Source organism: Microcaecilia unicolor, chromosome 5 (assembly GCF_901765095.1).
Source record: "Microcaecilia unicolor chromosome 5, aMicUni1.1, whole genome shotgun sequence".
In the NCBI taxonomy this organism is placed as follows: Eukaryota; Metazoa; Chordata; class Amphibia; order Gymnophiona; family Siphonopidae; genus Microcaecilia; species Microcaecilia unicolor.
The window spans coordinates 162,774,135-162,801,675 of record NC_044035.1 but is presented as its reverse complement, the minus strand read 5'-3'; the positions used below and the strand labels follow the sequence as shown (position 1 = coordinate 162,801,675).

At 46.5% G+C, this 27,541-nt stretch overlaps 1 protein-coding gene across 3 annotated transcripts in view; it reads left to right on the top strand.

Annotated features, from left to right (window-relative positions):
* Window positions 1-27,541, top strand: part of COL13A1 (collagen type XIII alpha 1 chain) — a 1,024,165-nt gene that overhangs the window by 465,401 nt on the left and 531,223 nt on the right. For all 3 annotated transcript variants that reach the window (XM_030203528.1, XM_030203531.1, XM_030203529.1), the window contains exons 12-13: window positions 23,014-23,040; window positions 23,852-23,878. In XM_030203528.1, the coding sequence (XP_030059388.1) occupies window positions 23,014-23,040; window positions 23,852-23,878 (54 nt within the window). The remainder of the gene's footprint in view (window positions 1-23,013; window positions 23,041-23,851; window positions 23,879-27,541) is intronic.

Below are 27,541 nucleotides of genomic sequence, written 5' to 3'. Positions count from 1 at the left end.
AATATTGTTAAGCTGATTTGAGTCCTTTTAGGAGGATGGAAGCATATAAGTTGAAAATGTTTCATACGAGTGCCTTCTATACCTCATTGCTGGAACACGTAAACTTGGGTTTGTTCTCACAACGTGATGACTAAACGTTGGTATACAACAACACGGTCAGAAACAACTCATTTGCTTCAAACAGTATATTTAATGCCCCCCATATTCAGCCGGTGGCAATCAGCATTTTTTTAAATGCTGATTGTCACCTGTTAAAGTAGCCCTCAATATTCAGTGCCAGGCCATGTTTGGGCACCAGCACTGAAACTGAATATTGGGAGCTAAATATGGTTGGGCAGGATGCAGGAGCTTATGCAGGCCTGGCTGATATTCAGCTGGGGCCTGCATAAGACAGTTATACAGGTTCCATCTGAATATTGGTCGGGATTTGCATAACTTTAAAAATCTCCTAAACTTCTGCAATCCCCCTCCTGGCCCCCTTCCCTACTACTACTACTATTTAGCATTTCTATAGCGCTACAAGGCGTACGCAGCGCTGCACAAACATAGAAGAAAGACAGTCCCTGCTCAAAGAGCTTACAATCTAATAGACAAAAAATAAAGTAATCAAATCAATTAATGTGTACAGGAAGGAGGAGAGGAGGTTACAAGTGTTCCAAATCTAGGCAGCCTGATTTTAGCTCCTTAAATTTAGAAGAAATTCCAGCCTGCGCAAAGTTTAAACCCCTTCTCCGCAACATCACCCCCTGCCCCCCAGCCCCAGTGCTGTAGGTAGGCCCCTCCTGACCCTCCTCTCAGGCCTACCTTCTAATCCCTAGTGATCCAGAGGGTTGTTGGGGGCAGGAGTGCAGCTTCCGTGCTCTTGCCCCTAGCAGAAGGCCTCACAAAATGACTGCCACGACCTCTTGTGGCAGCCGGCTAACACATAGCCTGTTAAGTATGATGTTTAATACTTAACCAGCTATGGGTTACTACATAAAGCTGGGCCGACTTGTATGCGGTCCTACTTATCCAGTAAACCAGGCAGGTTAAGTGCCGAATATCGGTACTTAAATGGCCAAGCGCTGACTCGCTCCCAGAATGCCTCCAAAATAGTCGGTTTGAGTTTAGCACTAACCGGTTATTTTCAGCAGTGTTATCCGGTTAAGTTCTGCTGAAAATGACCGATTAGCCTCAAACAGACTGGCCAGGAACCATTTCTGGGCAGTTAAACCAGGCAGGTTAAGTGCCGAATATCGGTACTTAAATGGCCAAGCGCTGACTCGCTCCCAGAATGCCTCCAAAATAGTCGGTTTGAGTTTAGCACTAACCGGTTATTTTCAGCAGTGTTATCCGGTTAAGTTCTGCTGAAAATGACCAATTAGCCTCAAACAGACTGGCCAGGAACCATTTCTGGGCAGTTAAATCGTTTTGAATATTGACTCCAAAATTTGACAGCTGAAATTTCTTCTAAATTTAAGGAGCTAAAATCAGGCTGCCTAGATTTGGACCTGCTTTGAAAGTACATTGGTTAGATGTATAATGGAGGCGCTCTAATAGATTTAGCACATGCTAATGACTAGAGTGCACTAAATGATAAGATACCCAAAGGAATATAAAGGGTGTCTTATCATTTAGCACGCGCTAATCATTAGCCTTGGATAGATGTTATTGCGCCTTAGTAAAAGGACCCCTAAGTTAGGTACCTAGTTCTGAAAATCAACACAAGATACCTCTTATAGCCTCATTCCTAGGGCTTCCCACTCTCTGGGGACAAAATTTAGTTTTTCAGCTCTACTTACTAGTCTGTATTCAGCTGGCGGTGGTCAGCGAATTTTTAATCTCTGATCATCACTGGCTAAATTAGACCCACATATTGAATGTTGTGCCATGTCCAGCATTGGATATCTAGGTCTGACTGGACATGTGCTGGACACTTCTGCAGGTCTTAGTCAGTACCATGATATCATGACTAGAAAATACTTGCTCCTATACCCACATATGCATTAGAGCAGATTTCTAAAATGGCTGCTCCTGTTCTCCACACACATTCCAGCATAAAGAACCTCCATGTAGACCACCAAGTAGACCCTCTCCACTCCCATACCACGGGGGATACTATGAAACTAAGCTGAGAAGCTAAGTATAATTTAAATGAAAGGTTTTTGGAATATGTTAATTAATAGTAAAGTTTTGAGTGAAAGTAGAGAGGTTGGAAGGTTTTTAATGCCTGTGATGGATATATGAATGGGTAGAAAATAATAAAGGCACCCATCAGAAGTCTGAGGCTTTCCCTTCCTATTTAACTTTTTGGACACTGAACACAGTGTTTATAGTGAAGTATTACTGTTTTGGTGTTTGGTCCTAGTTGATATTCTGCCGGTACCCATATAAGGGGATCTGTCAGTCCCCCCCCCCCCCCCAATTCTGATCTCCTCTGAACCCCCTACCAAGAGAAGACACCCCACCCAAGAGATACCCCAGCAGGCCCCCAGCCTGATCTTAGCAACCCTGGTGGTCTAGGGGGTAGACCAGGCAGGTGCAAACCTCAGTCACTTCTGCCCTTGCCAGGCCAGGTGCAAAAAGCAGTATAGTGCTGGGGGAGGCCTACTGGAGCATGGAATTTGGGATGATCTGAGATGGGGCGATTTTCTTGGGTGCATCCTGTTGAGGGAGTTGAGAGGAGGTACAAAGTTATTGTGGGTGGGGGGGAGGAATTCCTGCCAATTTTCAGTACCAGTACCCTCATAACTTAGTGACCAAAGTTAAGACTGCCTTTTCTGAGTTCCTATCTGGTCACTTAGCTAAGCAGGCTCCAGCACTGTATATTGCCAGTACCCACATAACTCCCGGCACCTCCCCATCTCTGCCCCCTGACCCCCCCCCCCCCCCCCCCCCCCCCCTCCCCTCCAATGCCTGGTTTTGACATGGCTGGTTAGTGAAGATATTCAGCAGCACTTCCTGGTTAAGTGCCACTGCATATTGGCAGCCAGACCACTCATCATGGTTTAACTGGGCAGGATTCCGTCCTGTTCAATTAATCCTTTTGAATATTGGGACCTTAGTTTTTAATGGGGATTATCTATCCAGCAAACTCTTGGAATTAGGTAGCTAGATTGTTTGTTTGAAAATGGAGCCCTCTGCTTTCTTCCCATAGACACAGAAATCATAGCAAATGAGGCCCACAAAGGGTTTCAAATGATCGAATCTCCTAACTTTGAGAGTTTAGAGGAGTAGAACTGGTCTTTTTAAAACTTAGTAGTGCTGGGTAGCTCAGTTTATCCATCATGTCAAACTAAATATGAAGCTCAATTATAGGAAGGATGTAAAGATGGGAAATAAGAGGTCCAGGTCAGGACATATTCAGTTCCCCCTGTGTTTTACAAAGGCTGTGTCAAACACAGAGCCTCTTGTAAAATACAGATAAGGAAGTGAGAACACTGATTTTAGAAAGGTACACGAGGGGTAAACACCTGCTCCTGTACCCACATATGCATTAGAGTAGCTTTATAAAATGTCTGCTCCTTTTCTCCTTTTTCTCCTTTTCTCTATGCACATTCCAGCATAAAGAACCCCCATGTAGATCACCAAGCAGACCCTCTCCACTCCCACACCACTCCTGATCCTCTGCTCAGGCTTGTACCGGGGTCTCATGGTCTATGGGGTCTAGTGGTAGCAGCAGCAATACCTAGTTGCTCTTGCTCCTCTGTGTCCCAGGTTCAAAATAGCAAGAATAACGCCTAGCATTAATCTCATAGTACTACTGCTGGCTATCCTCAAGTCACATAGAAACATAATGATTCTCACCTCCAACGTTCTGACTTGCTGCCTGGGACCGTGGCTGATTCCGAGTTGGTCTGCTAGGCTCCGTATATCAGGCTGACATCACCATAGCCATTATGATGTCAACTTCAGAACCCGGGGGGAAAAATGCCTCACAGCTGATCCATGTCCAGAGGAGGGTCGCTGGACATGGGTGCCTGGAGGGAGGGGCAGGGGAGAGAGGAGGGTCACTGGACATGGGTGACTGGAGGGGGGCAGGGGAGAGAGGAGGGTCGCTGGACATGAGTGGCTAGAGGGAGGGCAGGGGAGAGAGGAGGGTCGCTGGACATGGGTGGCTGCAGGGGGGACAGGGGGTCGCTGGACATGGGTGGCTGGAGGGGGGTCAGGTGGGCGCTGGACATGGGTGGCAGGAGGGGGGCAGGGGAGAGAGGAGGTTTGCTGGACATGGGTGGCTGCAGTGGGTGCAGGGGGAGAGGAGGGTCGCTGGACATGGGTGGCTGCAGGGGAGCCGAGGAAAACCTTGCTAGCGCCCATTTCATTTTTGTCAGAAACGGGCCTTTTTAACTAGTACAAACATAATGTAAGCATATAAAGACCATATTCCAGTCTGTCTATCCATGCCATCTACCCTCTCTATCACTCAGAGATCCCATGTATTTGTCCCAAGCTGTCTTGAATTTAGATACTGTTTTCATCACCACTTCCACTGGGAGGCCTTGCCATAAATTCTCCACCCTTTCTGTGAAGAAGTATTTCACCTTCATCCTAAGAACTCTCGTTCCAGAGCTTCCTTTCAACTGAAAGAGACTTGCCTCCTTGTTCATTTATGCCACATAGGAATTTAAAGGTCTCTATCATATCACCCCTCTCCCTCCTTTCTTTCAAATATACATGTTGAGATCTTTAAGTCTGTCCCCATATGCTGTATGACAAAGACCATTTTAGTAGCCACCCTCTGGACTGACTCCATCCTATTTATATCTTTTTGAAGGTGTGGTCTACAGAATTGTACACAATGTTCTAAATGAGGTCTCACCAGAGTCTTATACAGGGGCATGATATGGTGCGGGACGTATTGGTGCTGGGGCCGCTTGATATCAGTGATCATAATATGATCAGATTTGATATGGGCTTTGGAATAAGTACACACAGGAAGTCCAATAAATTAGAGTTTAACTTTCAAAAAGGACACTATTGGGCTCATTTTCTAAAGAGAAGGGCGCCCATCTTTAGACACAAATGGGGAGATGGGCGTCCTTCTCCCAGGGTCGCCCAAATCAGCATAATCGAACTGACCAGATGACCACCAGAGGGAATCGGGGATGACCTCCCATTACTCCCCCAGTGGTCACTAACCCCCTCCCACCCTAAAAAAAACTTTTAAAATATTTTTCCCAGCCTCAAATGTCATAACCAGCTCCCTGACAGCAGTATGCAGGTCCCTGGAGCAGTTTTAGTGGGTGCAGTGCACTTCAGGCAGGCGGACCCAGGCCCATCCCCCCCTACTTGTTACACTTGTGGTGGTAAATGTGAGCCCTTCAAAACCCACCAGAAACCCACTGTAGGGGGCACATGTAGGTGCCCCCCTTCATCCCTTAGGGCTATGGTAGTGTTGTACAGTTGTGGGGAGTGGGCTTTGAGGGGGGGGGGGGCTCAGCACCCAAGGTAAGGGAGCTATGCACCTGGGAGCAATTTCTGAAGTCCACTGCAGTGCCCCCTAGGGTGCCCGGTTGGTATCCTGGCATGTCAGGGGGACCAGTGCACTACGAATGCTGGCTCCTCCCATGACCAAAGGGCTTGCATTTGGTTGTTTCTGAGATGGACGTCCTTAGTTTCTATTATCCCCGAAAATCAGAAACGACCAAGTCTAAGGACTACCATCTCTAGGGACGACCTAAATGTCAAGATTTGGGTGTCCCCGACCGCATTATCGAAACGAAATATGGACGCCCATCTTGTTTCAATAATAAGGGTTTCCCCGCCCCTTCGCCGGGACGTCCTTCGAGGACGTCCTCAGGAAAACTTGGGCGTCCCTTTCGATTATGCCCCTCTTATTCTGTTAAGTGCCGATATTTAGCTTTTAACCGGATACGGTAATCAGACAAATCGATTAAATAAAACACAGTTCTGTCTTTATTCGGTTTCACCTATCTGGTTAAAAGCTGAATATTGCCCTTAACTGGATAAGTGTTGGTCCTCTGTACAAACCCAGATATTCAATGCTGGTGTCTAGATTTGGCCCAGAATTGAACATCCGGGTATAAAATTGGCGTCATCAAAAAAAAAAAACGCTCGCCGCCATCGGCTGATATTAACCCCCCAGATGCCTTTTGTAAAGAGCTCGGATTCCATTATATGATAATTATGATTCATTAAGCAAGGTCCTTCCTTTCACAGTAATGCAATCTCAGTTTCATGTGTAGCATATATTTAAAGAAAATCTAGCTCAGTACACCACAGAAAAGTTTAAAGGTGAACCTACTACTGTGTTACTGTATACGATAATCTTTGAATATTTAGTGCTGTTTATCTTCATCTGTCAGAATAAAAAGAACTCTGGCTTTGAAAATGATCTGTCGACTTAGGTTCTGTGCATTAAGTCTGTGGTTTAAGTGACTGATTTGATTGGAAACATTTGCTAATGGATCAAGATGAATGAATGGATTGAATATGACAATGGTATAAAAGAAACCAATGAAAAATGTTCTCCTCCATCAACCACGGGTCAATAGACATATTTTAAAGCTCATCAGTAAAGCTGGTGCATTGCTTTGTATCTATGAGGAGGACAGAATAGATTGCTGTTGCCAAGACTTGCTAAATACCTTCATGTGGTGACCCACATTATATAAAATCTGTTCCAGACCTCAGTAAGGCAACTACTACAATTCAAGTATTATGAATAGAATAATGAAAACATGGCCATCCTAAGGGCAGTGCTTGCGATGCAGCCTCACAGGGTGCAAGGAAGATGAAGACACAAAAATCAACTCCCCTTCCATTGTCTCCCCTGCAGTGACAGTGCAGTGGATGAGGAAGGGGCACTAGGGGGAATATCGTGATTCCAGCTTGGGACACTTCTGATGAATTATTCATACTGTCTACACATTACCTAGGACGGTGATGATGAACCTATGGCACGCGTAGCCCTCTCTGTTGGCACGCACGCCGCCGGTCGCCTCACCCGAGACTTTCAGCCCTCCCACCCACCCAGCGTCAAGCATTCCTTCCTTCCTCCCTCCCTCCCTCCCACCCACCCGGCGTCAAGCATTCCTCCCTCCCTCCCACCCGGCACCAACCAGCCCGGCCTCCATCCCTCCCTCATTTCCTGTTAGGGCGGGACCAGAGAGCTTGAGAGACGGAAGGCTGAAAACGCGCCGAACCAGCAGCAAGCTTTTCGCTGCTACTGCTGATGCTGACGCCGCCTATTCGGACAAGGGAAGACTTTTAAATTTCTTTAGGTTCGGAGGGAGGGAGGGATGGCGGGCTGGTGCCGTGTGAGAGGGAGGGAGGAATGCTTGACGCCGGGTGGGAGGGAGGGAGGGTGCCCTGGTGCAAGCCGGGTGGGAGGGATGGAGCGAGGCCTGGTGGGAGGGTGAGTGGCCTGCCTGGTGCCTGGGTGGGTGGGAGGGAGGCCTGCCTGGTGCTTGGGAGGGAGGGCTGCCTGGTGCTTGGGTGGGTGGGTGGGTGTCCTGGTGCTTGGGTGGGAGATCAGGCGACCCTCAGGGGGAGGAATGCTGGCCCCTGGTAAGCCTTTCCTCAGCTGAGAGGTGCCCAGCTCTACCACCGGCTGCCTTTCAGGTACTGTGGAGGACTTGCAGCTCATCTGCATATCCTTACAGCCTTCTCCGGGGTGACACCCAGGGGCATTTTTCTCTTTACATCTAATCTTCTTCCCAGTTACTAAAGTACCTCAGTCATTTATGGCCCCTATTCACATTCTCTTCCTAGCCCTGTCCCTTCCTAATCTTTTCCCTCACCTCCTACCTCTCTCCGCTACAGGAACTCACTGCCCATCCATCGACTTCATCACCTCACCTTCTCTCCTACCCTCTTCCTTCCTCTTGGCTTTTAATCTCCGCCTCTTTCTTCCGTCCATTTTGCCTTCCCCATTCCACCTAAATACCTCTCGCCTTCGACGCCTTCGTGGCCACACCTCTCCTACTCTCCTCCGCTCTCTTTTACTCCTTCTCTTACTCTCAGCCGGTGACATCAATCCCAATCCTGACCCCCCTCACCAACTATTATCCCAACTCTACAGATCTCACCGCGACCTCTCTAACCTCATCTCTATTTCTCTACTCCCCTCCTCTTCTCTGCCCTTCTCTTGCGCCCTATGGAATGCCCGCTCTATCTGTAACAAACTCGCCTATATCCAGGACCTCTTTATCTCGCGTCACCTCCATCTGCTCGCCATAACAGAAACCTGGCTCTGCCCTGATGACTCTGCTTCAGTCGCAGCCCTGTGCCATGGCGGTTATCTATTTTCACATACTCCTCGCCCTGCTGGCCGTGGGGGCGGTGTTGGACTACTTCTCTCTCCCTCCTCCAGATTTCAACCCCTTCTTCCACCTCAATCTCACTGTTTTTCCTCCTTTGAAGTCCACTCTATCCGCCTTTTCTCTCCTCTGCCTCTTCGAATAGCGGTCATTTATCGTCCCCCTGATAAGTCCCTTTCATCCTTTCTCAGTGACTTTGACGCCTGGATTGCCTTCTTCCATGATTCTTCCTCCCCCTCTCTCATCCTTGGTGACTTTAATATTCCTGCTAATGATCCTTCCAACTCTTATATTTCCAAGTTACTCGCTTTAACGTCCTCCTTTAATCTCCAACTATGCTCCACCTCCCCCACTCATCAAAATGGTCACTGTCTTGATCTCATCTTCTCCTCCAACTGTTCACCCTCTAGTTTCCTTGCCTCTGATCTTCCCTCCTCTAATCACCATCTTATAACTTTCACACTTAAATCTCCTCCCTCCCAGTCCCGTCCTATCTTATCTAATTTATCTAGGAATCTTCACGATATTGGGCACTCGGTCTCTGAAAGGTTCGCCATCATTGACCTAGGATAAAAAGTGCCCATCCCTAGCTAGAGGCTGCAGCAGCCATTTTGATAGGCATTGTGATAGGCAGCAGTGAAGGGGCATTGTTCCTGCCCTTTCTTCGCTAGACCACCAGGATCATGGTGGTAGACCCTGGGGGAGGAGGGGAGGCCTACAGGGGGTGGAGGGATCCTTGGGTGGCCAGATGTTGTTCTTGGGATGGGAGGGAGGGAGAAGAACCTTGGAGGTCAGATACTATTCTGAGTGGGAGGGGGGAGGTGGGAAGTGGGAAGGAAAGGGGATTGGAAACTGGGGTCAGATGCTGTTTGGGGATGGGAGGAAAAGAGTTCAGAATGGGGGGTGGGGGTGCAAAGAGAGAGGGAGTTTGGAAGGGAAACCAGATGCTGTTCTGGGGGGTGGGAGGGAGGGGGAATCAGCGTTGGGGAGTTCAGATGCTGTTCTGGGGAGGGGGGAGACTGGAAAATGTAGTCAGATATTAAAGGAGGGAGTGGAGAATGAGAGAGTCAGATGCTGTTCCAGGGTCATGGGAGGGAGGGGAAACAATTGGGGGGTCAGATGCTGTAACTGAGGGTAGGAGGGAGGGGGGGTCAGCAGCTGCTCAGTAAATCTGTTGATCTGAGCACCTTGAGGCTGTTTCCTGTCATTTATCTTAATATTTTTTGTTTTTGTTTCTGAATTTTCCTAATTATATGCTGTGGGAGACTTGTGTAATAGTCATTATTAAAACAGGTCTAGCTCAAAACATCTTAGTTTTAGTCCTGGACGTTTTTGTTTTATTCTATTATGGCTGAAAGGCATCCAGGTCTTAGGAACACCCAAATTCCGCCCTTAACACGCCCTAACACGCCTCCTTGAGATTTGGACACACTACAGACAAACAGCATAGCAAAATGTCTGGAAAATGGGTTTCAAAAATACCAGTTTGGGCGTTTTGGCATGGATCTGCTGTTTCGGCACCTTGCATCGCTTTTTTGTGCCAAACATTTGGCGTGGAAGTAGCACCTAACATTCGGCACCATATATAGAATTTCCCCCTGAGAGTTTTATGCAGATGTCTGGATGAATATTGACCAGGTATCAGGTGAGTTCCCACCCGGACAGTTCCCACCCACCAATTCCCCCCAAGACAATTCCCAACTAGGACAATTCCCCCCAAGACAATTCCCTCTTAATGGAGACAATTCCCACCAAGGACTTCCCCCCCTCCCCCAGTCATTTCCCACCCTCCCTGGCCTTTTATTTTACCGACCGTAGCTTCTTTCTTGTATAGGGTCCCATAAGTCCTGGCAGTGCCTTTTTTTTTAATGGCGTCTGGAAAAAGGAGGCTAGAGCAGCATACACAGAGGACATATAATAACAGAATAACTTTTCATTGGTAGAGTAGTAATTTGTTATAAATCATAATCAGTGTGTCATTTTGAGGCACTGAATTAGGTTCAAACCTAGTTTGGGGGTGTGTGGGTTACATCCCTCCCCCCCCCCCCCCCCAAATGAACTGCAGTTTATATTTATTTATTTATTTATTTATTTATTTATTTATGGCATTTAGATCCTGGATTAAACATGAATTAGGTTGAAACCTAATTTGGGGGTGTGGGAGGCAATGCCCCTTCCCACCAGGGGCGTATCTGCGTGGGGCCTCAGGGGCCTGGGCCCCCGCAGATTTTGCCCTGGACCCCCCTACCGCCATCAACCCTCCCCCGCTGCCGTTCTTACTTTTGCTGGCTGGGGACCCCAACCCCCGCCAGCAGAGGTCTGCTTCCACCTGCCGCTGCCGTAAAAACTTCTTCTTCAGCCGGCGGGGGACCCCAAACCCCCGCCAGCCGCCCCGCGGTGTTTAAAATTCATCTTCGGCCTCCGTGGCCGTGCTGCTGTGATAGGCGCTGTTGAAATCCACTTCGGAGTCTGACGTCGCAGCACGTACAACGTACAACGACGTCAGACTCCGAAGTGGATTTCAACAGCGCCTATCACAGCAGCACGGCCACGGAGGCCGAAGATTAATTTTAAACACCGCGGGGCGGCTGGCGGGGGTTTGGGGTCCCCCGCCGGCTGAAGAAGAAGTTTTTGCGGCAGGTGGAAGCAGACCTCTGCTGGCGGGGGTTGGGGTCCCCCGCCAGCAAAAGTAAGAACGGCAGCGGGGGAGGGTTGGCGGCGGGAGGGGGGTGGAGTCATTGGTGGCGGTGGGGGCTCGGCGGCGGCGGCGGCGGGGGGGGGGGCTAAAATGTGCCCCCTCCCTCTGGCTCTGGCCCCCCCTACCGCCGGAGTCCAGATACGCCCCTGCTTCCCACATATGAACTACATGTCTGAAAGAGGAAAGGGATGTACAAAAGATAGTGTTGTGTGGGGGAGGGGTGAGGGTGGTACTGGCCTTCCCAAACGAACTGACCTAGAACTTTTGACCAGACTCCACATAAGTCCTGGCAGCTGCTTTCTTTCTCATCAGGCCTGGATATTCAATACCAGTGCCTGTACATAGCCCAGCACTGAATATGACAGTCTAAGTTAGTTGGCAACAGTACTTAAAAAATACTCACCATCACCAGCTAAATAGTGACTGGTAAATGTTTCCTCCCATAGGAAAAACAGGGGAGGCCAACTGGATATACTCCTGCTCTGAGTAGGAGTAAATATAGGTTTGGGTAGAAGCAAGGGGAGGTGACTAAAAGCGATATGAATGACACTTTTGTGATAGAAACAAAAGTAGAAGGGGCCTGATAGTAGAGAATATAGGCAGATTTGGCCTTCTTTGTGCTCCAAATATCTATATTCATATCTTTCTAAATAACTTTTGGAAAACACCAAATAGAGGAGAAATATTCTGGATATTCGACTGCTGCTTTTTTAGTAGAGGCTCAAACCTTTGGTAGTGAATCAAGACCAAAGCACATGTTTTTAGAACTGCCAAATGAGGGAGGGAGATCAGGGAGATTCTAGGCTAAATGTAACCTAGGGGTTAAAATAATCTTAACTGGGCTCCTCCAGAGGGAAAAGAAAAAAGAGTTCTATAGTGACATCACTCTGGAACAACAGCTGAGCAAGCTGAGACCTGGTTGCCTTGGCGACAGCTTGCTGGTCAGTTGAAAGTTGGGCAGAAACAGATGAAGAGAGTATATGTATTTTGAGTGTGAGAGTGGCCAGAAGGAGTTGGTGCTACGGTGAGAGAGGTTGTGTGTGGGTGAGGCTGGTGCTGAATGAGGTGGAGAAAGATATATATATATGCTGAGTTAGGATTGGGAAAGGGGTCAATACCTGTGAGTGAGTGTCTAGAGAGGGGATATTAAAGGGAGAAGGGCGAAGTCTGTTGGAAAGAGCGGATATGTGGTGCTTGGTGTCTGAGCGGAGGAATTACTAGGGAGGTAATAGGGATCTGAGAAGAGTGTTGGGTACATGAAAGTGAAAGTCTGATACTGTTCTGAAAGGGGAAATATCAGGAAAATGTGTGAATAATATTTTGAATGAGGTGATTGAATTTTAGTGCATGTATATAGTGAATATACCCTTCCAGCATAAGGAAGCACAAGTAATAGTATAGGCCTGGAAGTGAGGTGCCTTTGGTTATTTTTATTTATGATAGTTATTATCCCCAGTATTTGAGATTCCATTTAAAAGGTATTTAGTATAGTGGTATATGATAAAGAAAGTAGGGAGAAAGGGTTTTCTTTCCAATTTCATTTAATTAAGAGTAAGGTGAAGGAGGAAGAGGGACGTGAAAGCGGTGTTGGAGGAGAGGTGATCGGGCCCCCACGCAAGAAAGTTTGGAGCTGCATCAATTCCAGAAGGAGGAGAACAGCTAAGTAAAAGTGAAATAAACTTTGAAGCAATACTTACCTAAGAGAGACCGGGTAACCTAAGGAAACAAAAAGGACACAAAGTATCAAATTCTTCCTAATTCCAGGGAAGAAAATAGATAAAGAAAATAAATAGCTGTTGCAACAGGTTGATGATTAAAAGAAGGTAAATGTATGTAAAGGAACTTATCTGATGGTGGTGCATAGAGTCCAGATTAGTCTGTCTGGAAAAAGGAGAATAAAAAAAACATTGTTATGATGTTGAAGTGAAGCAATTGAAATGTTGTTTAAATGTTTAGAGCTAAGTTAGATACAAAGTTTTGTTGCTTAAAAGGTATAATAATTATTGGACAATAAAATGTATATTTTGCAATTATTTGAATTGGTCTCCTTCAAATTCAGAGTCTATCCTAAATTAGATTTTTGTTCCTCTCCTGCCCTTTGAGGACGGGAGACGAGGTTAGTTGATTTGTACCCCCTTCCGGTTGGCAGAGAGTTCCTGAGGATGAGTCATGACTACTGCCAACTAACTCTCAGAGAACCTACAGCTGCCATTGCATGCCTTACCAGGGAGGGCGTGTAACATAAAGGAGGGAGGAGAGAATGTGGAGATGTTGGGCTATCAGTGGGATTGAAGAAGGACGAAGGCGTGAAGCTGGTAGCCTATGAAGAGGGGCACAGCAGGGAGAGATTGAGGAGAGATGCTGGACTATGGAGGTGGACATGGGTGAGGCAATAAGAAGATGCTGCAATGTAGAGTGGGGAGTAGCGTGAGAGAGGGAAGATGTTGGGCATAGTGGAACCATGTGGGAAAGTCAGTGGGAGGATTGGAAAGGAGATGAGTGAGACGAGAGTAGGGTTGCCAACGTTTTGACAGAAAAATCTGATACCTGCCCTTCTTTGTGCTTCTCCTTTGCTCCATCCATGCCCCTCCCTTGTCCCGCCCAATGCCCCACCCCAAGCTCCATCCCCATCTCCTTTTTACAGCTCCAGCCCTCCCTTCCCTTCAGCTTTATCCTCCCTCCCCTTGCGGGTCAACACTTTTCTCCCTTCTCTTCAGCTTCAGCGAAAACACGAAGTTGCATCAGAAGGAGGGACCCAGCAAAGGGAAGGCCCCAGAACAGGTCTGTGGGGATCTTGGTGGTGGTTGCTGACTGTAGGTAAATACTGTGGTGGGAGGGGCTTTGCTGCGGAGAATGAAGAAAAAAAACATCTTTTTAACTGCCAGTTTGAAGAGTCTGCCAGTAACCGGTCTGGCCTTTCAAAAATCATCCAGGCCAGCTGAATACCAGCCAGTTGACAATCCTAGACAAGAGTGTTGACTACAGAGAGTAGAAATGTGTAATGGGGAGTCAGTGAAAGACAGAAAAAGGTAAGAAGTCAGGGAAATGAGAGAACTAGGAAAGATGTGCGGGCAGGAGGTGAGAGGAGGATGGAAAGTTGATAGATGAAAAGTTAAAAAGGGAATTGAGGACTAGAGGGCGAGATGGAAGGTAAATTTGAATGGATAGAGAAACTAAAAAGAAAAATAGAGGAAATACCTAAAAGAACAAGATCAATATGTGAAAAGACAGATGTAGAGAGGGAATGGAAGAAGACAGAAGAAATAGCAAATGGACAGCAGACACTGGAAAGAGAGTTAGGAGAAAGACAGACAAAATCAGAAAAAAGATAACTTGGACCAGTATGACTGGAAAAATAAAATGTCCAGTCAACAAAAAGTATAGCAATGTATTTTATTTTGAATTTATTAGTTGGAATGTGTTAGCTTTGTGAAATGTGCATCATAGATGTCTTTGTATTTTGTTCAGTACAAGAAGAAATACATTCCTGTTTTTATTTCTCCAGTGTTATGGAACATGCTGAATTTGACTTTTTGAAGTTCCCAGTTCAATTGTTTTTTAATATTTTGATCTTTATTGGTTATTTTTAAAGACATACATCTACAGCTTTAAACACCAAAATATAGCAGCCCAAACCAGCTTAATACAACAAATCTTAACTCCCTTTGCCCTCTCCCATCCCCTATCTCAATCCCCCCTCATAGTCTGCCTCCTCTCCCCTCCCTCCCCTCCTCTGCCAATATTGCTCCAATTGAACTCACTCTTCAGCTTCTTCATTAAATCTTTGGTTCTCTATACAATTGATACAAGAGTTGGGCTTCAGTGTATTCTGCTGTGCAGATGATATTCTCATACTGGCACGTATTTCTCCTATTACATTAGACATATCTCATCTGCAGAAGGGTCTAAAAGTGATAGCCTGCTGGCTACAACAACATCATTTGGTATTGATTAACCACAAGACTACTGTTTGTTGGATTACGGGAGTTAGTCTGCCGCCAACTATGACTCTTATTTTATTTGATAAGCCCATCCCACCTGTAGAAAAGTTCAAATATCTAGGGGTGATAATGGACGTCATTGTCTTTTGGAGTCCAGATACTTTATTTATTTATTTACTATGCTTGTTGTACTGCAAGGGGGGCCCATAGGGTGGCTGTTCGGTTTACAATCAGAAAAACAAAGAAATAAAAAGGACAAAGAGAGGGATACACAGAGAATTAGGATTCTGTAGAAAAACAGAATGTATAAGAGAGCCATAAGGTGAACATCAAACAGCTAGAGAGTTGAAAGCATTAGAGAAAAGGTGAGTTTTTAAGAGAGACTTAAATTTGAGAAAAGATGGCTCTGATCAAAGGTGAGGGGTAAGTGAGTTCCAAAGGAAGGGGCCAAAGCAGCAGAAAGCAGATTCCCGGGAAACATCCAGATGAAGAGACTGGGGGGAAGGGAGAGTATGAAGGTTTGAAGTGGAAGAGCGGAGAGTACACGGGGAAGCATAGGAGATCAGGAGGTTATTGATATTGCCAGGGGTGGACGGAAGACGACCTTTAAACACAAACATATGAGAATCTTGTTTTGGATATGGGATGAGATGGGCAGCCAATGTTTGGCATACAGAAAAGGTGTGACGATCAAAAGGACTTGGCGCCACGTACAGTAGAAGTCCAAAAATCTCATCAAGGATCGGGTCAGGCCGGATTTTTGGACTTTCCGTATTCTCAAGCAGTACTTGTTTTACCATGATTTACCCAGAAGCCAGCCCCCCCCCCCCCCCCCCTTGGCTCTGCCTCCCCCTTCCTTCTCTCCACCCTCTTTTACCATACAGTCCGGCGTCTTTCCCTCCACTCCCTGCCATGCCCGCTTGCTCTTTTTCACTTTTCCTGAAGTCTTTAGTGCTGTACCACCAGCAGCAGCCTTACTCACTGGCTGCCTCCAGCATGCAGCGGGCTTTTCCCCTCTGACCCATCCTACCCCATCTGATGCAACTTCCTGTTATCCGAAGGGTGGTGTGGGTCAGAGGGGAAAGGCTCGCTGCATGCTGGAGGCAGCCAGTGAGTAAGGCTGCCACTTGCGCAGCACCAAAGTCTTCAGGAAAGGTATTGAACAGCAAGTTGGCAGGGCCAGGAGTTGGGGGAAAGATGCTGGACCATGTGAAGGGGGGGGGGGGGGAAGGAAGGAAAGGGGGAGGGGGAGACGTAGCCATGGGGGGACCTTGGGGGCCTGAAAGAGTGAAAGAAGAAAGCACGCGGGGCTGGGAACAGGGAGAGAAGCTGTACAGGGCAGGGAGTCCGGATTCTTGGGCAGTCAGCAGGTAAATTTAAAAGGTCCTGATTCTCAGGTGATCCGGATTTACAGACTTCTACTGTAGAAGCTTTTCAGCGGTTGACTGAATCAGCTGGAGATGCTTAAGGGAAGACAGAGGAAGGCCAGCATATAAGAATTGCAGTTGTCCGTGTGAGAAATTATAAGGGCAAGAAGAAGAGTGCACAGTAAAGTGGGGAGAGAAGAGAGCGGAGTGGGCGTATGTGATGTATGGCAAAACAAGACAAACAAATTTACTGAGTCAATTTGCCATTTGAAGGAGAGAGGTATGGTAGCTGTGTTAGTCCACTCTTAAGGTTATCAGTAGAAATCAAACAAACTAAAACATGGAAAAGAAAATAAGATGATACCTTTTTTATTGGACATAACTTAATACATTTCTTGATTAGCTTTCGAAGGTTGCCCTTCTTCGTCAGACCTTTGAAGTCAGAATGATTGAATATTTTGACACCCAACAGACAGGACTTAACAAAGATCTGGGTTTTCTAGCCCATTATAAACCATAAAATTGTATTTCTCTATTTATCACCATCCTCCCACCTACCCACACCCATCCTGTTAGAATATCAATGAAATGCTTTGATGTCCCCATGCATACCTCCTACCCACCCCCACCCTGTCAGACTGTCAAAGTAATGCTTGGTTGTTTCACTTATATATACTATCTGCTACCACATTTGCTTATTTCCGATCTGACGAAGAAGGGCAACCTTCGAAAGCTAATCAAGAAATGTATAAAGTTATGTCCAATAAAAAAGGTATCATATTTTCTTTTCCATGTTTTATTTTGTTTGATTTCTATTGATAACCATTTGAAGGAGAACTTGGAATTGAAGGTAATGCCAAGGATCCTGCAGCATGAAAGAGCAGGGAAAGATTATTCAGGATGGGGGGAGTGGAGATAAGAGGGTTGGGAAAATGAATGGCTTCATATTTGGAAGAGTTCAAAAATAGTAGATGGTCACATAACCATTGAGAAACATGAGCAAGACAGGTGCTAAGAGGTGAGACAGCAGAAGGAGCATTATGTAGGATGTGGTAGAAGATCTGAAAAGCATCAGTATAGCAGTAGGGTGTACAACCTTGCTCCTGAATGATTATAAGTAAAGGAGCAAGGAAAACGTTGAAGAGAGTTGGAGACAGAATAGAACCTTGGGGGACTCCAGAAAGAACTGGCATGTTGGAAGAGAGAGTGTCCTTATGAGTGAGCTGAAAAGTGTGATTAGAGGTATAGAGAACAAACACAGTACTGAACCAGATATACCTAGGGAACGAAGCCTGCATAGTAGAAGGGGGTCATCAACCAGATCGAATGCTGAGGAGAGGCCCAGAGAGACAAAAGTAACAGACTGGCATTGGTCAAGAGTACATTGGATGTTATTGTGGAGAGCAAGGAGAAGGGATTTGGTGCTGTGGCCATGGTGAAAACCTGCTTGAAATGGATGGAGTGCAAGTGAATTTTCTAAGAAAGCATCTAGCTGGTGAAGAACAATTTTCTCGAGGATCTTGGAGAAGAATGGGAGGTTAGAAATGGGGCGGAGGTTTGAGGGGACTGCTGGGCCAAGATGAGTTTTTTTTAAGGATGAGAACAACCAGCGCATGCTTCCAAGCTGAGGGAACAGTAGCGTCTGAGAGACTACAGTGAAAGAGTGGATGAAGAAAAGGAACCAGTGCAGTGTTTAACCAAGAATGCAGGCCATGGATCAATTAAGGAGGAGAAGGGATTAAGCAACTGAATAATTCAAACAAGAGAAGTCATAGCAGGAAGTTGAAAAGATGATCAAGCAGAGCTCGGGGAGGGTGGAGAGGAGAGGAGGACAACTGAAAGATTGGGGAGGGAGGAGGTAAAGAAGTATTGAAAGGAGACAGGGGATATCAGTCCTTTTGAGGAAAGCCTTCTGCTTATTGAGACAGCTGCAATCCATCAGGGGTTATTTTAACAAGGTGGCACTGCAGACTTTGATACATATTTTGCTTACTTCTACACTAGATTATGGAAATATAGTATACCTGGGTCTGCCAAAGTCACAACTCAAGAGGTTTCAGACATTGCAGAACACTGCTATCCAACTCTTTGGGAATGTAAGATTGTTTGATCATGTATCACCATTACTTGTTAAATACCACTGGCTTCCCATCCCCTATAGAACTAAGTATATGATTCTGAGCTTAGCACAAAAGGTGTTCTGGGTTCAACATCCTCCATATTTGAATAGGTATACAATCTTATATACACGTACTAGATGCTTAAGATCTCTGCAAGATTTCAGGATGACAACGCCTTTCCCCGGAGGAGGCTCCTTGGGCATCTACAAGCAACAGAGCGTTCTTACATAAGTACATAAGTATTGCCATACTGGGACAGACCAAAGGTCCATCAAACCCAGCATCCTGTTTCCTACAGTGGCCAATCCAGGTCACAAATATCTGGCAAGATTCCCAAAAAAGTACAAAATATTTTGTGCTGTTTATCCCAGAAATATTTTCTCCAAGTCCAATTTAATAATGGTCTATGGACTTTTCCTTTAGGAAGCTGTCCAAACCTTTTTTAAACTCTGCTAAGCTAACCGCCTTTACCACATTTTTCTGGCAATGAATTCCAGAGTTGAATTACACGTTGAGTGAGGAAACATTTTCTCCGATTCATTTTAAATTTAGTACTTTGTAGCTTCATCGCTTGCCCCCTAGTCCTAGTATTTTTGGAAAGCGTAAACTGACGCTTTTCATCTACCTGTTCCACTCCATTCATTATTTTATAGACCTCTATCATATCTCCCCTTAGCCGTTTTTTCTCCAAGCTGAAGGGCCCCAGCTGCTTTAGCCTTTCCTCATAGGGAAGTCGTCCCATCCCCTTTATCATTCTCATCGCCCTTCTCTGCATCTTTTCTAATTCCACTATATCATTTTTGAGATGCGATGACCAGAATTGAACACAATATTTGAGATGCGGTTGCACCATGGAGAGATACAAAAGGCATTATAACATCCTCATTTTTGTTTTCCATTCCTTTCCTAATAATACCTAACATTCTATTTCCTTTCTTAGCTGCAGCAGCACACTGAGCAGAAGGTTTCAACGTATCATCAACAACGACACCTTGATCCCTTTCTTAGTCAATGCTAACGTCGAACCTTGCATGACATAGCTATAATTCGGGTTCCTCTTTCCCACATACATCACTTTGCACTTGCTCACATTAAACATCACCTGCCATTTAGACGCCCAGTCTCCCAGCCTCGTAGGGTCCTCTTGTAATTTTCACAATTCTCTTGCGATTTAACAACTTTGAATAACTTTGTGTCGCCAACAAATTTAATTAACTCACTAGTTTCTCCCATCTCTAGATCATTTATAAATATGTTAAAAAGCAGTGGTTCCAGCAGAGACTCCTGGGGAACCACACTATCTACCCTTCTCCATTGAGAATACTGACCATTTAACCCTACTCTCTGTTTTCTATCTTTTAACCAGTTTTTAATCCACAATAGGACATTACCTCCTATCCCATGACTCTCCAATTTCCTTTGGAGTCTTTCATGAGGTACTTTGTCAAACGCCTTCTGAAAATCCAGATACACAATATCAACTGGCTCACTTTAGCCACGTTTGTTCTTCTGGCAGGCTCCTGTGCTGTGGAATGATTTGCCTAAGGAAATCAGGGGAGATGAATAATAAGAAATTTAAGGGTCTACTGAAAACTTACTACTTTAAGTTAACATTTAATCTGTAACCTGGGGGGTAGAGTAATTAAAATGTCTTCTTTGCTATTACAGCTGTTAGGGCTGAATGTGAATCTTATGCATTTGTAAGTAGGACTGTCCTATCATACTGTGGGGTTCCTTTCCTTGTCTGGTTTTCTTTTATTTCAATTTTATTGTAAACCACTGGTCCAGGAAGAATGAGCGGGTAATCAAGCTTTAAAAAAATAACATATCAGTCAGTTTCTCCATCTGAGCTAAATGTTCTGGATGCTCTTTCCTTGGTCCCAGTTTAGATTTTGTCTTCTTTAATTTTTTTTTAATTTTGTGTTTCCTTGTTCTATATTTGATCAGGGTCTGTCTGTGTTTTTTGTTTGTGACCAAGGTGTGGTATTCTGCTGGTGTTTAGTTTCTGTGTAAAGATCTATAGCAGTCCTACGTGCTCTGTTTTCCTAGTAGCAGGTGCATTGATGTTCTGAAGCCCAGTGTAGTAGTTGTAATGCTGTTTATAAGTAGGGTTTATACCATTCGAAGCATGGAAATTAGTGTTATTATAGCATAACAGATTAGCTACATACAGTGGGGGAAATAAGTATTTGATCCCTTGCTGATTTTGTAAGTTTGCCCACTGACAAAGACATGAGCAGCCCATAATTGAAGGGTAGGTTATTGGTAACAGTGAGAGATAGCACATCACAAATTAAATCCGGAAAATCACATTGTGGAAAGTATATGAATTTATTTGCATTCTGCAGAGGGAAATAAGTATTTAATCCCTCTGGCAAACAAGACCTAATACTTGGTGGCAAAACCCTTGTTGGCAAGCACAGCGGTCAGACGTCTTCTGTAGTTGATGATGAGGTTTGCACACATGTCAGGAGGAATTTTGGTCCACTCCTCTTTGCAGATCATCTCTAAATCATTAAGAGTTCTGGGCTGTCGCTTGGCAACTCGCAGCTTCAGCTCCCTCCATAAGTTTTCAATGGGATTAAGGTCTGGTGACTGGCTAGGCCACTCCATGACCCTAATGTGCTTCTTCCTGAGCCACTCCTTTGTTGCCTTGGCTGTATGTTTTGGGTCATTGTCGTGCTGGAAGACCCAGCCACGACCCATTTTTAAGGCCCTGGCGGAGGGAAGGAGGTTGTCACTCAGAATTGTACGGTACATGGCCCCATCCATTCTCCCATTGATGCGGTGAAGTAGTCCTGTGCCCTTAGCAGAGAAACACCCCCAAAACATAACATTTCCACCTCCATGCTTGACAGTGGGGACGGTGTTCTTTGGGTCATAGGCAGCATTTCTCTTCCTCCAAACACGGCGAGTTGAGTTCATGCCAAAGAGCTCAATTTTTGTCTCATCTGACCACAGCACCTTCTCCCAATCACTCTCGGCATCATCCAGGTGTTCACTGGCAAACTTCAGACGGGCCGTCACATGTGCCTTCCGGAGCAGGGGGACCTTGCGGGCACTGCAGGATTGCAATCCGTTATGTCGTAATGTGTTACCAATGGTTTTCGTGGTGACAGTGGTCCCAGCTGCCTTGAGATCATTGACAAGTTCCCCCCTTGTAGTTGTAGGCTGATTTCTAACCTTCCTCATGATCAAGGATACCCCACGAGGTGAGATTTTGCATGGAGCCCCAGATCTTTGTCGATTGACAGTCATTTTGTACTTCTTCCATTTTCTTACTATGGCACCAACAGTTGTCTCCTTCTCGCCCAGCGTCTTACTGATGGTTTTGTAGCCCATTCCAGCCTTGTGCAGGTGTATGATCTTGTCCCTGACATCCTTAGACAGCTCCTTGCTCTTGGCCATTTTGTAGAGGTTAGAGTCTGACTGATTCACTGAGTCTGTGGACAGGTGTCTTTCATACAGGTGACCATTGCCGACAGCTGTCTGTCATGCAGGTAACGAGTTGATTTGGAGCATCTACCTGGTCTGTAGGGGCCAGATCTCTTACTGGTTGGTGGGGGATCAAATACTTATTTCCCTCTGCAGAATGCAAATAAATTCATATACTTTCCACAATGTGATTTTCCGGATTTAATTTGTGATGTGCTATCTCTCACTGTTACCAATAACCTACCCTTCAATTATGGGCTGCTCATGTCTTTGTCAGTGGGCAAACTTACAAAATCAGCATGTGTTGAATGGGGATTCTTTTCAGATTTTGCGTTATTTCACAATGTGCCTGGTAGTGTAGAGGTTTGTGTTGGTGTGTTTTGGATAACATGAGAATCGGAATATTTTTTTGTAGGGTGAGTCCTACTCTTCAGCTGTTTCTGTGGAGTGAAGGTTTTTTTGTAGATGCAGAATATATTTACATTTAACTCATAAGAAATGTTACGCTATATCAAACCAAAGATCTGTGAGGGTCTTGTGTACAGTGTGTCACATATGCAAGCAATATCTTTCAGGTGTGTCTCAATGGAAAAAAAACTGTTGAGAACCTCAGCATTAAAGTGATTTCAAACCATGACCGTAAACGTTTGAGGGTTGTAACTAGGTGACATTCTTGTTGAGCTGGAACATGTAGCATAGTCACTCTTGATAACATGGTGGCCCTGTGCGTCCAACGTGCGCCAAAATGGAGTTACTGCCCAGCTACCGCGTGGCCCTTGCAGTAATTTCATTTTTGGTGCACGTTCGATATGCGCATCCAAAAATTATTTTCAGCCACGTGTATCGGACAAGCTCCAAGTGGCATTTGATGCATGTAGGTCATTACCACCCGGTTACCGCGTGAGACTTTACTGCTAGGTCAATGGCTGTAGGTAAGGTCTCAGACCCAAAATGGGCACATGCCAATTTTGATCTTGCCGCACGTCTATTTTCGGCAAAAAAATTTTTAAAGGGCCTTTTTTACAGTTGTGCTGAAAATGGACCGGCGCATGCCCAAAACCCACGCTTACACTCCAGGTCATTTTTCAGCGCGTCTTTGTAAAAGGACCTCTTGGTGTTGTAGCTTTAAAAAAAAAAGCTGCCATTTGCTTATTTTCTGCTAATTTGTAAACCTTTATTTTTTCTCTTAAGGGTCCTCCTGGTTCAAAAGGACAGCATGTAAGTACCTGTTGATGATTGCGTCTTGTGTGAGTTCTCTTAGTCCCCGATGCTCAAAGGTCTGGCCATAAGCTAAAAACCCCATAGTGCTGGAATAGTGCAGAATCCTGGCTCTCCGTGCTCAAAGCAAATGACATTCAAATTTTATGCTCGCTAGTAAACCAAAAGAAATGGGGGGGGGGGGTACATGCCTGGTACATGCGCAGAAAAGTTTTGAGGTAAGCGCTGCTCTTGTGTGCATGTCCAGGCAAAACCAGAAGTGCACGCTCACATCGGCACTGTTCTGTGCCTTTAAATGTAAGCTTTTCAAAAATTGTTTGCATTTAAGTTTTTGAAAAGCTTATATTTAAGCGCAGAAAAACAGGCGCCATTACACGTTTCTTTCTATCAGCACTTAGAGGCTGCACAAGCTTCCTTCTCTTCCAAAACAATACAAAACTGGCAGTTTAATATCAGAAATTCAGAAGAAATCCTCTCCTCAAAACTTTCAACTCAACCCCCTAAGCTGGCTGTAAGTTTTCAGCATTAATACCAGCATTTTATTTTTATTTTTTTGCACTGTGAGCATTGGGAGAGAATACTGAGTAACCTCATTAACATCTATTTCAATACATATGAGACCATCTTTGGCTTGCACGTTGATACCTTCACTAGAGCCCTCTGAATATTCTGTTCACATTAATGTGCGCTATTTCGGCACTAATGATCTTGATCTTTAATGCCGGCATTAGGTTTTGAGCATCGGTTGTTGCTTTTCCGTCTCCAAAAGCATTGTTTAACGTTCTTCTCTCACATCCACATATTCTTGTAGGGATCTTCAGGACAAAAGGGAGAAAAGGTAATGTTTGATTTCATTTACCAAAGCAAAACTTTACTGGAGGCGGATGGGATTTGCAAAGTTTCTTTTGCCCATAAACTGATGCTTATGTTTTAGCCAGTGGCACCTTAGGATGAATATGAAACAGGGAGGAAGAGTGGTGGGAGCAGCCACAACCTTCAATTCTCTTAGACATGAAATCCTCTTACTCTGGGTCTTTTACTAAGGTGCACTCATGGTTTTAGTGTGTGCTAAAATTGGGCGCGCGCTCAGTGACGATCCTAGGTCAGCTGCCACCCGGGGCAGATCGCCGATGCGCACACCCCTCCCCCCCCCGGGTGCAGCATGACACCCCCAGGTGCATTCTTAGTTGCTGGGAGCAGCCGCGCGGCTCTCGGCTCCGCTGGCTCCCTGCTCCCTCTGCCCCGGAACAGGAAGTAACCTGTTCCGGGGCAGAGGGAGCAGGGAACCAGCGGAGGCAACAGGCGCGCGGCTGCTCTCTGCACCCCACCAGCAGCGTGCACCCGGGGCGGACCGCCCCCACTGCCCCGCCCTTGGTACGTCGCTGCGCATGCTAAACATTAAAGATGCCAATGCATTCTTATAGGCATCTCTAATGTTTAGCACGTACCCGATTTTAGCGTGCACTTAAAAACGTGAGCACGCCTTATGACCCCCGCAGTTACTGCACAGTCATCACAATCAAATATTTTTCTTGCAGCCATATGTCACAACTGTCAGGAATAGTGAGCCCCAGGACCAAAGCCACAGCTTTGGCAAACAAATCACCTGGGCTGGCACAGGCAGGAATCAGAACAGACTGGACTAGGATTAACTAACAGACTCAACAAGGCAGCACATGTACATTGCAACTCTGCCTTGTTCAACCCAGATTCTGCCCCTGGGAATGCTTGGCGCAGATCAACTAAAGGCAGATGCACTATTCTCTGTGCTTATATTTATATGCGTTTACCCCTGTGCAGTTTTCTGAGCCCTTTTCCACCAGTAAAACAGAGTTTATGTGTAATGCTTTCTGCAAGGAGAGGTGAGCCCTTGTACTCGATAAGGGAAACCCCTCACCGGGCTGTCGGTCAAAACCCCGAGTTCCCCCTGTGTCTCCCACCATTCCCCAGGGGTTGAGCCCCTGAGTGTGGGTAGCCAACAGCAGAGAGAACAAAGTCCAGCACAAAGTCCACAGGGTTAGACCAGGCAGCAAAGAACAGAAGATCCAGGGACAGGCAGTGGTCAGAACCAGGCAGCAGACAATAGCAGATCCAGGAACAGGCAGAGGTCAGTACCAGGCAGCAGATGATAACAGATCCAGAAATAGGCAGAGGTCGATACCAGGCAGTGGTCAATAGCAGATCTAGGGACAGGCAGAGGTCAATACCAGGCAGCGGTCAATAGCAGATCCAGGGACAGGCAGAGGTCAATACCAGGCAGCGGTCAATAGCAGATCCAAAAGCACTGCAACTAATCAGCGAACTACGTAGAAGCCGAAGTACGGACGGACTGAGGGCAGAGTCTTAAATAGTGTAGAAATTAGGCCCAAACTAGCACAGCTGAAATCAAGATGGCTGCCCCCATCGGGGACACCCTACGCCCAAATATGGGCTTCCTTCCTGAAGCTGCCCTACTCCAAGATGGCTGCCATAACTTAAGCTGCCCCCTACTAAGATGGCAACCCAAACCTGGAACAAGCCCAAAACCAAGATGGCTGTCCGATCCTCCGGTGCCCATACTCTGTATAGACAGGGAACATGGCATATGTGCAGAAAATATTTAGTAAAAGTTTCCATTTGTGTGTGTAATTTGTACCTAATTTTCAAAGGGAAACTACCTGAGTAGTTTTATTAAGCAAGCAAGCATAAAGTACATGCCTTCCAATAGAATGTTAATAGAAGTGGCAGCAGCAAGCATCTACTCTGTACATTGTCCCCATCCTATATAATAATTCTCACTGCCAACGTTTGAAAGCTGCCTGGGACCGTGGCTCCGTGGTCTGCTTCCGTCGGTAGATCAGTGACGTCATCCGCTTCACACAGCCTCTTCTTTCGCTTCTGTTTCTGCTGTTCGTGTGGTCCCACCCTTGAGGGCGGGACCACAGGAACAGCTGAAACAGAAGCGAAAGAAGAGGCTGTGTGAAGCGGCGTCCCTACGTGCAGGAGGTAAAAAAGTGCAGGAGGTGGGGAGGGGGGTCCTGAAACGACAGGGGAGGGAAGGGGCGTCATGAACGACACGGGGGGGGGGGGGGGAAGGGGGTCCTGAAACTACAGAGGGGGGTCCTGAAAGGCGTGGGAAGGGGAGGGGGGGATGGGAAGAAGTGGTGGGGGGGGGGGGTCCTGGAACTCAGATGTGAACAAGTGGCAGGGGTGGAAGGGGGGAGGGGAAGGGGGTACAGCAAACTCTCGGTCTCACTGTGTCTTACATATGCACCTGCACACACTGTCATTCTGACACACACCCTCTCCCACAGGCACACTAGCACCCAGTCTCACTCTCTCTCTGACACACACACACACTCGCACAGTCACTCTCTCTCTCTCACACAGTCACTCTCACACACACACTCTCTCAAACATACACACTATGAGGAAAACCTTTCTAGCGCCCGTTTCCATATCATCAAGCTGATCAATCCATAGACTGGTGGGTTGTGTCCATCTACCAGCAGGTGGAGATAGAGAGCAAACTTTTGCCTCCCTATATGTGGTCATGTGCTGCCGGAAACTCCCCAGTATGTTCTCTATCTCAGCAGGTGGTGGTCACACACAGCAGCAGCTCTGGCTAGGCCTCCAAGCCTAATTTTTAGGTTTTGTTGAGTGCCTGGGGTTGAGGGCTCTTTTGAGCAAGTGCAAACCTGGTGGTGCCAGGTCCCTCCTTTTCTCCCCCCTCCCGCTGGCTCCGTTAAAAAAAAAAAAAAATTTTGAACATCCTTAAAGGCGTTTATTTCGACGTTTATTTAAGCGTCTATTGCAGCTACTCACTGGGACACCAGGTCGTTACAACTCGGAGCGGACAGCAGGTAATTTTTACCTTTTTATAGCGGGCAGGGGGTTCCCCGATTCTTCTCCTCGTGGCATATGGCGTCGGAGGGCGAGGGCGCAAAGGGTCGCTCCCGGGTCGCTTGAGCGCTTCTAGAGGGGATGCGGGGGTCTTAAAGCCTGATTCGCCCTTGTTGGGTGACAGTTTCGTGACCGATGAATGTCCCGGTCCTTCCTCCGGCGTGGCGGTTTTTCCCGCCATAAACGCCCATCCCCCGCTCCTCGCCTCCGCCATCTTGGCCGGCCACGCGGCTCGGACGGCTTCTTCTTGGGCCGCCCTTGAGGTTGGAGACATTAATGCCATGAACGCCCTTAATTTGGGCGACGGTACAGAAGCGGCTAAAGTTAAGAGCCGTTCTTCCCGCGCGGCTCCTTCGCGGAGTTTCGCGCCGGATGCCATTTTGGATGCGCAGCATGTCTCTCCCCCGCTATTGCGAGCGCCGGTTGAGAGTGCGTCTAGGGCTGTTGCCCAGGCTGCGGAAGTGCACAGTCTGGGGGGTTTCTCCCCCGAGTTTGTTTTGCTGCTGCATCAGGCCTTCCTCATGCACAACGCTGCCCCTGCTCCCTCGTCTGGTAAAGAGGTTGAGGTTCCCAGAGGTAAACGCCCTCGGGTTGATTCCCAGGCCTTGGAGGAATTTGT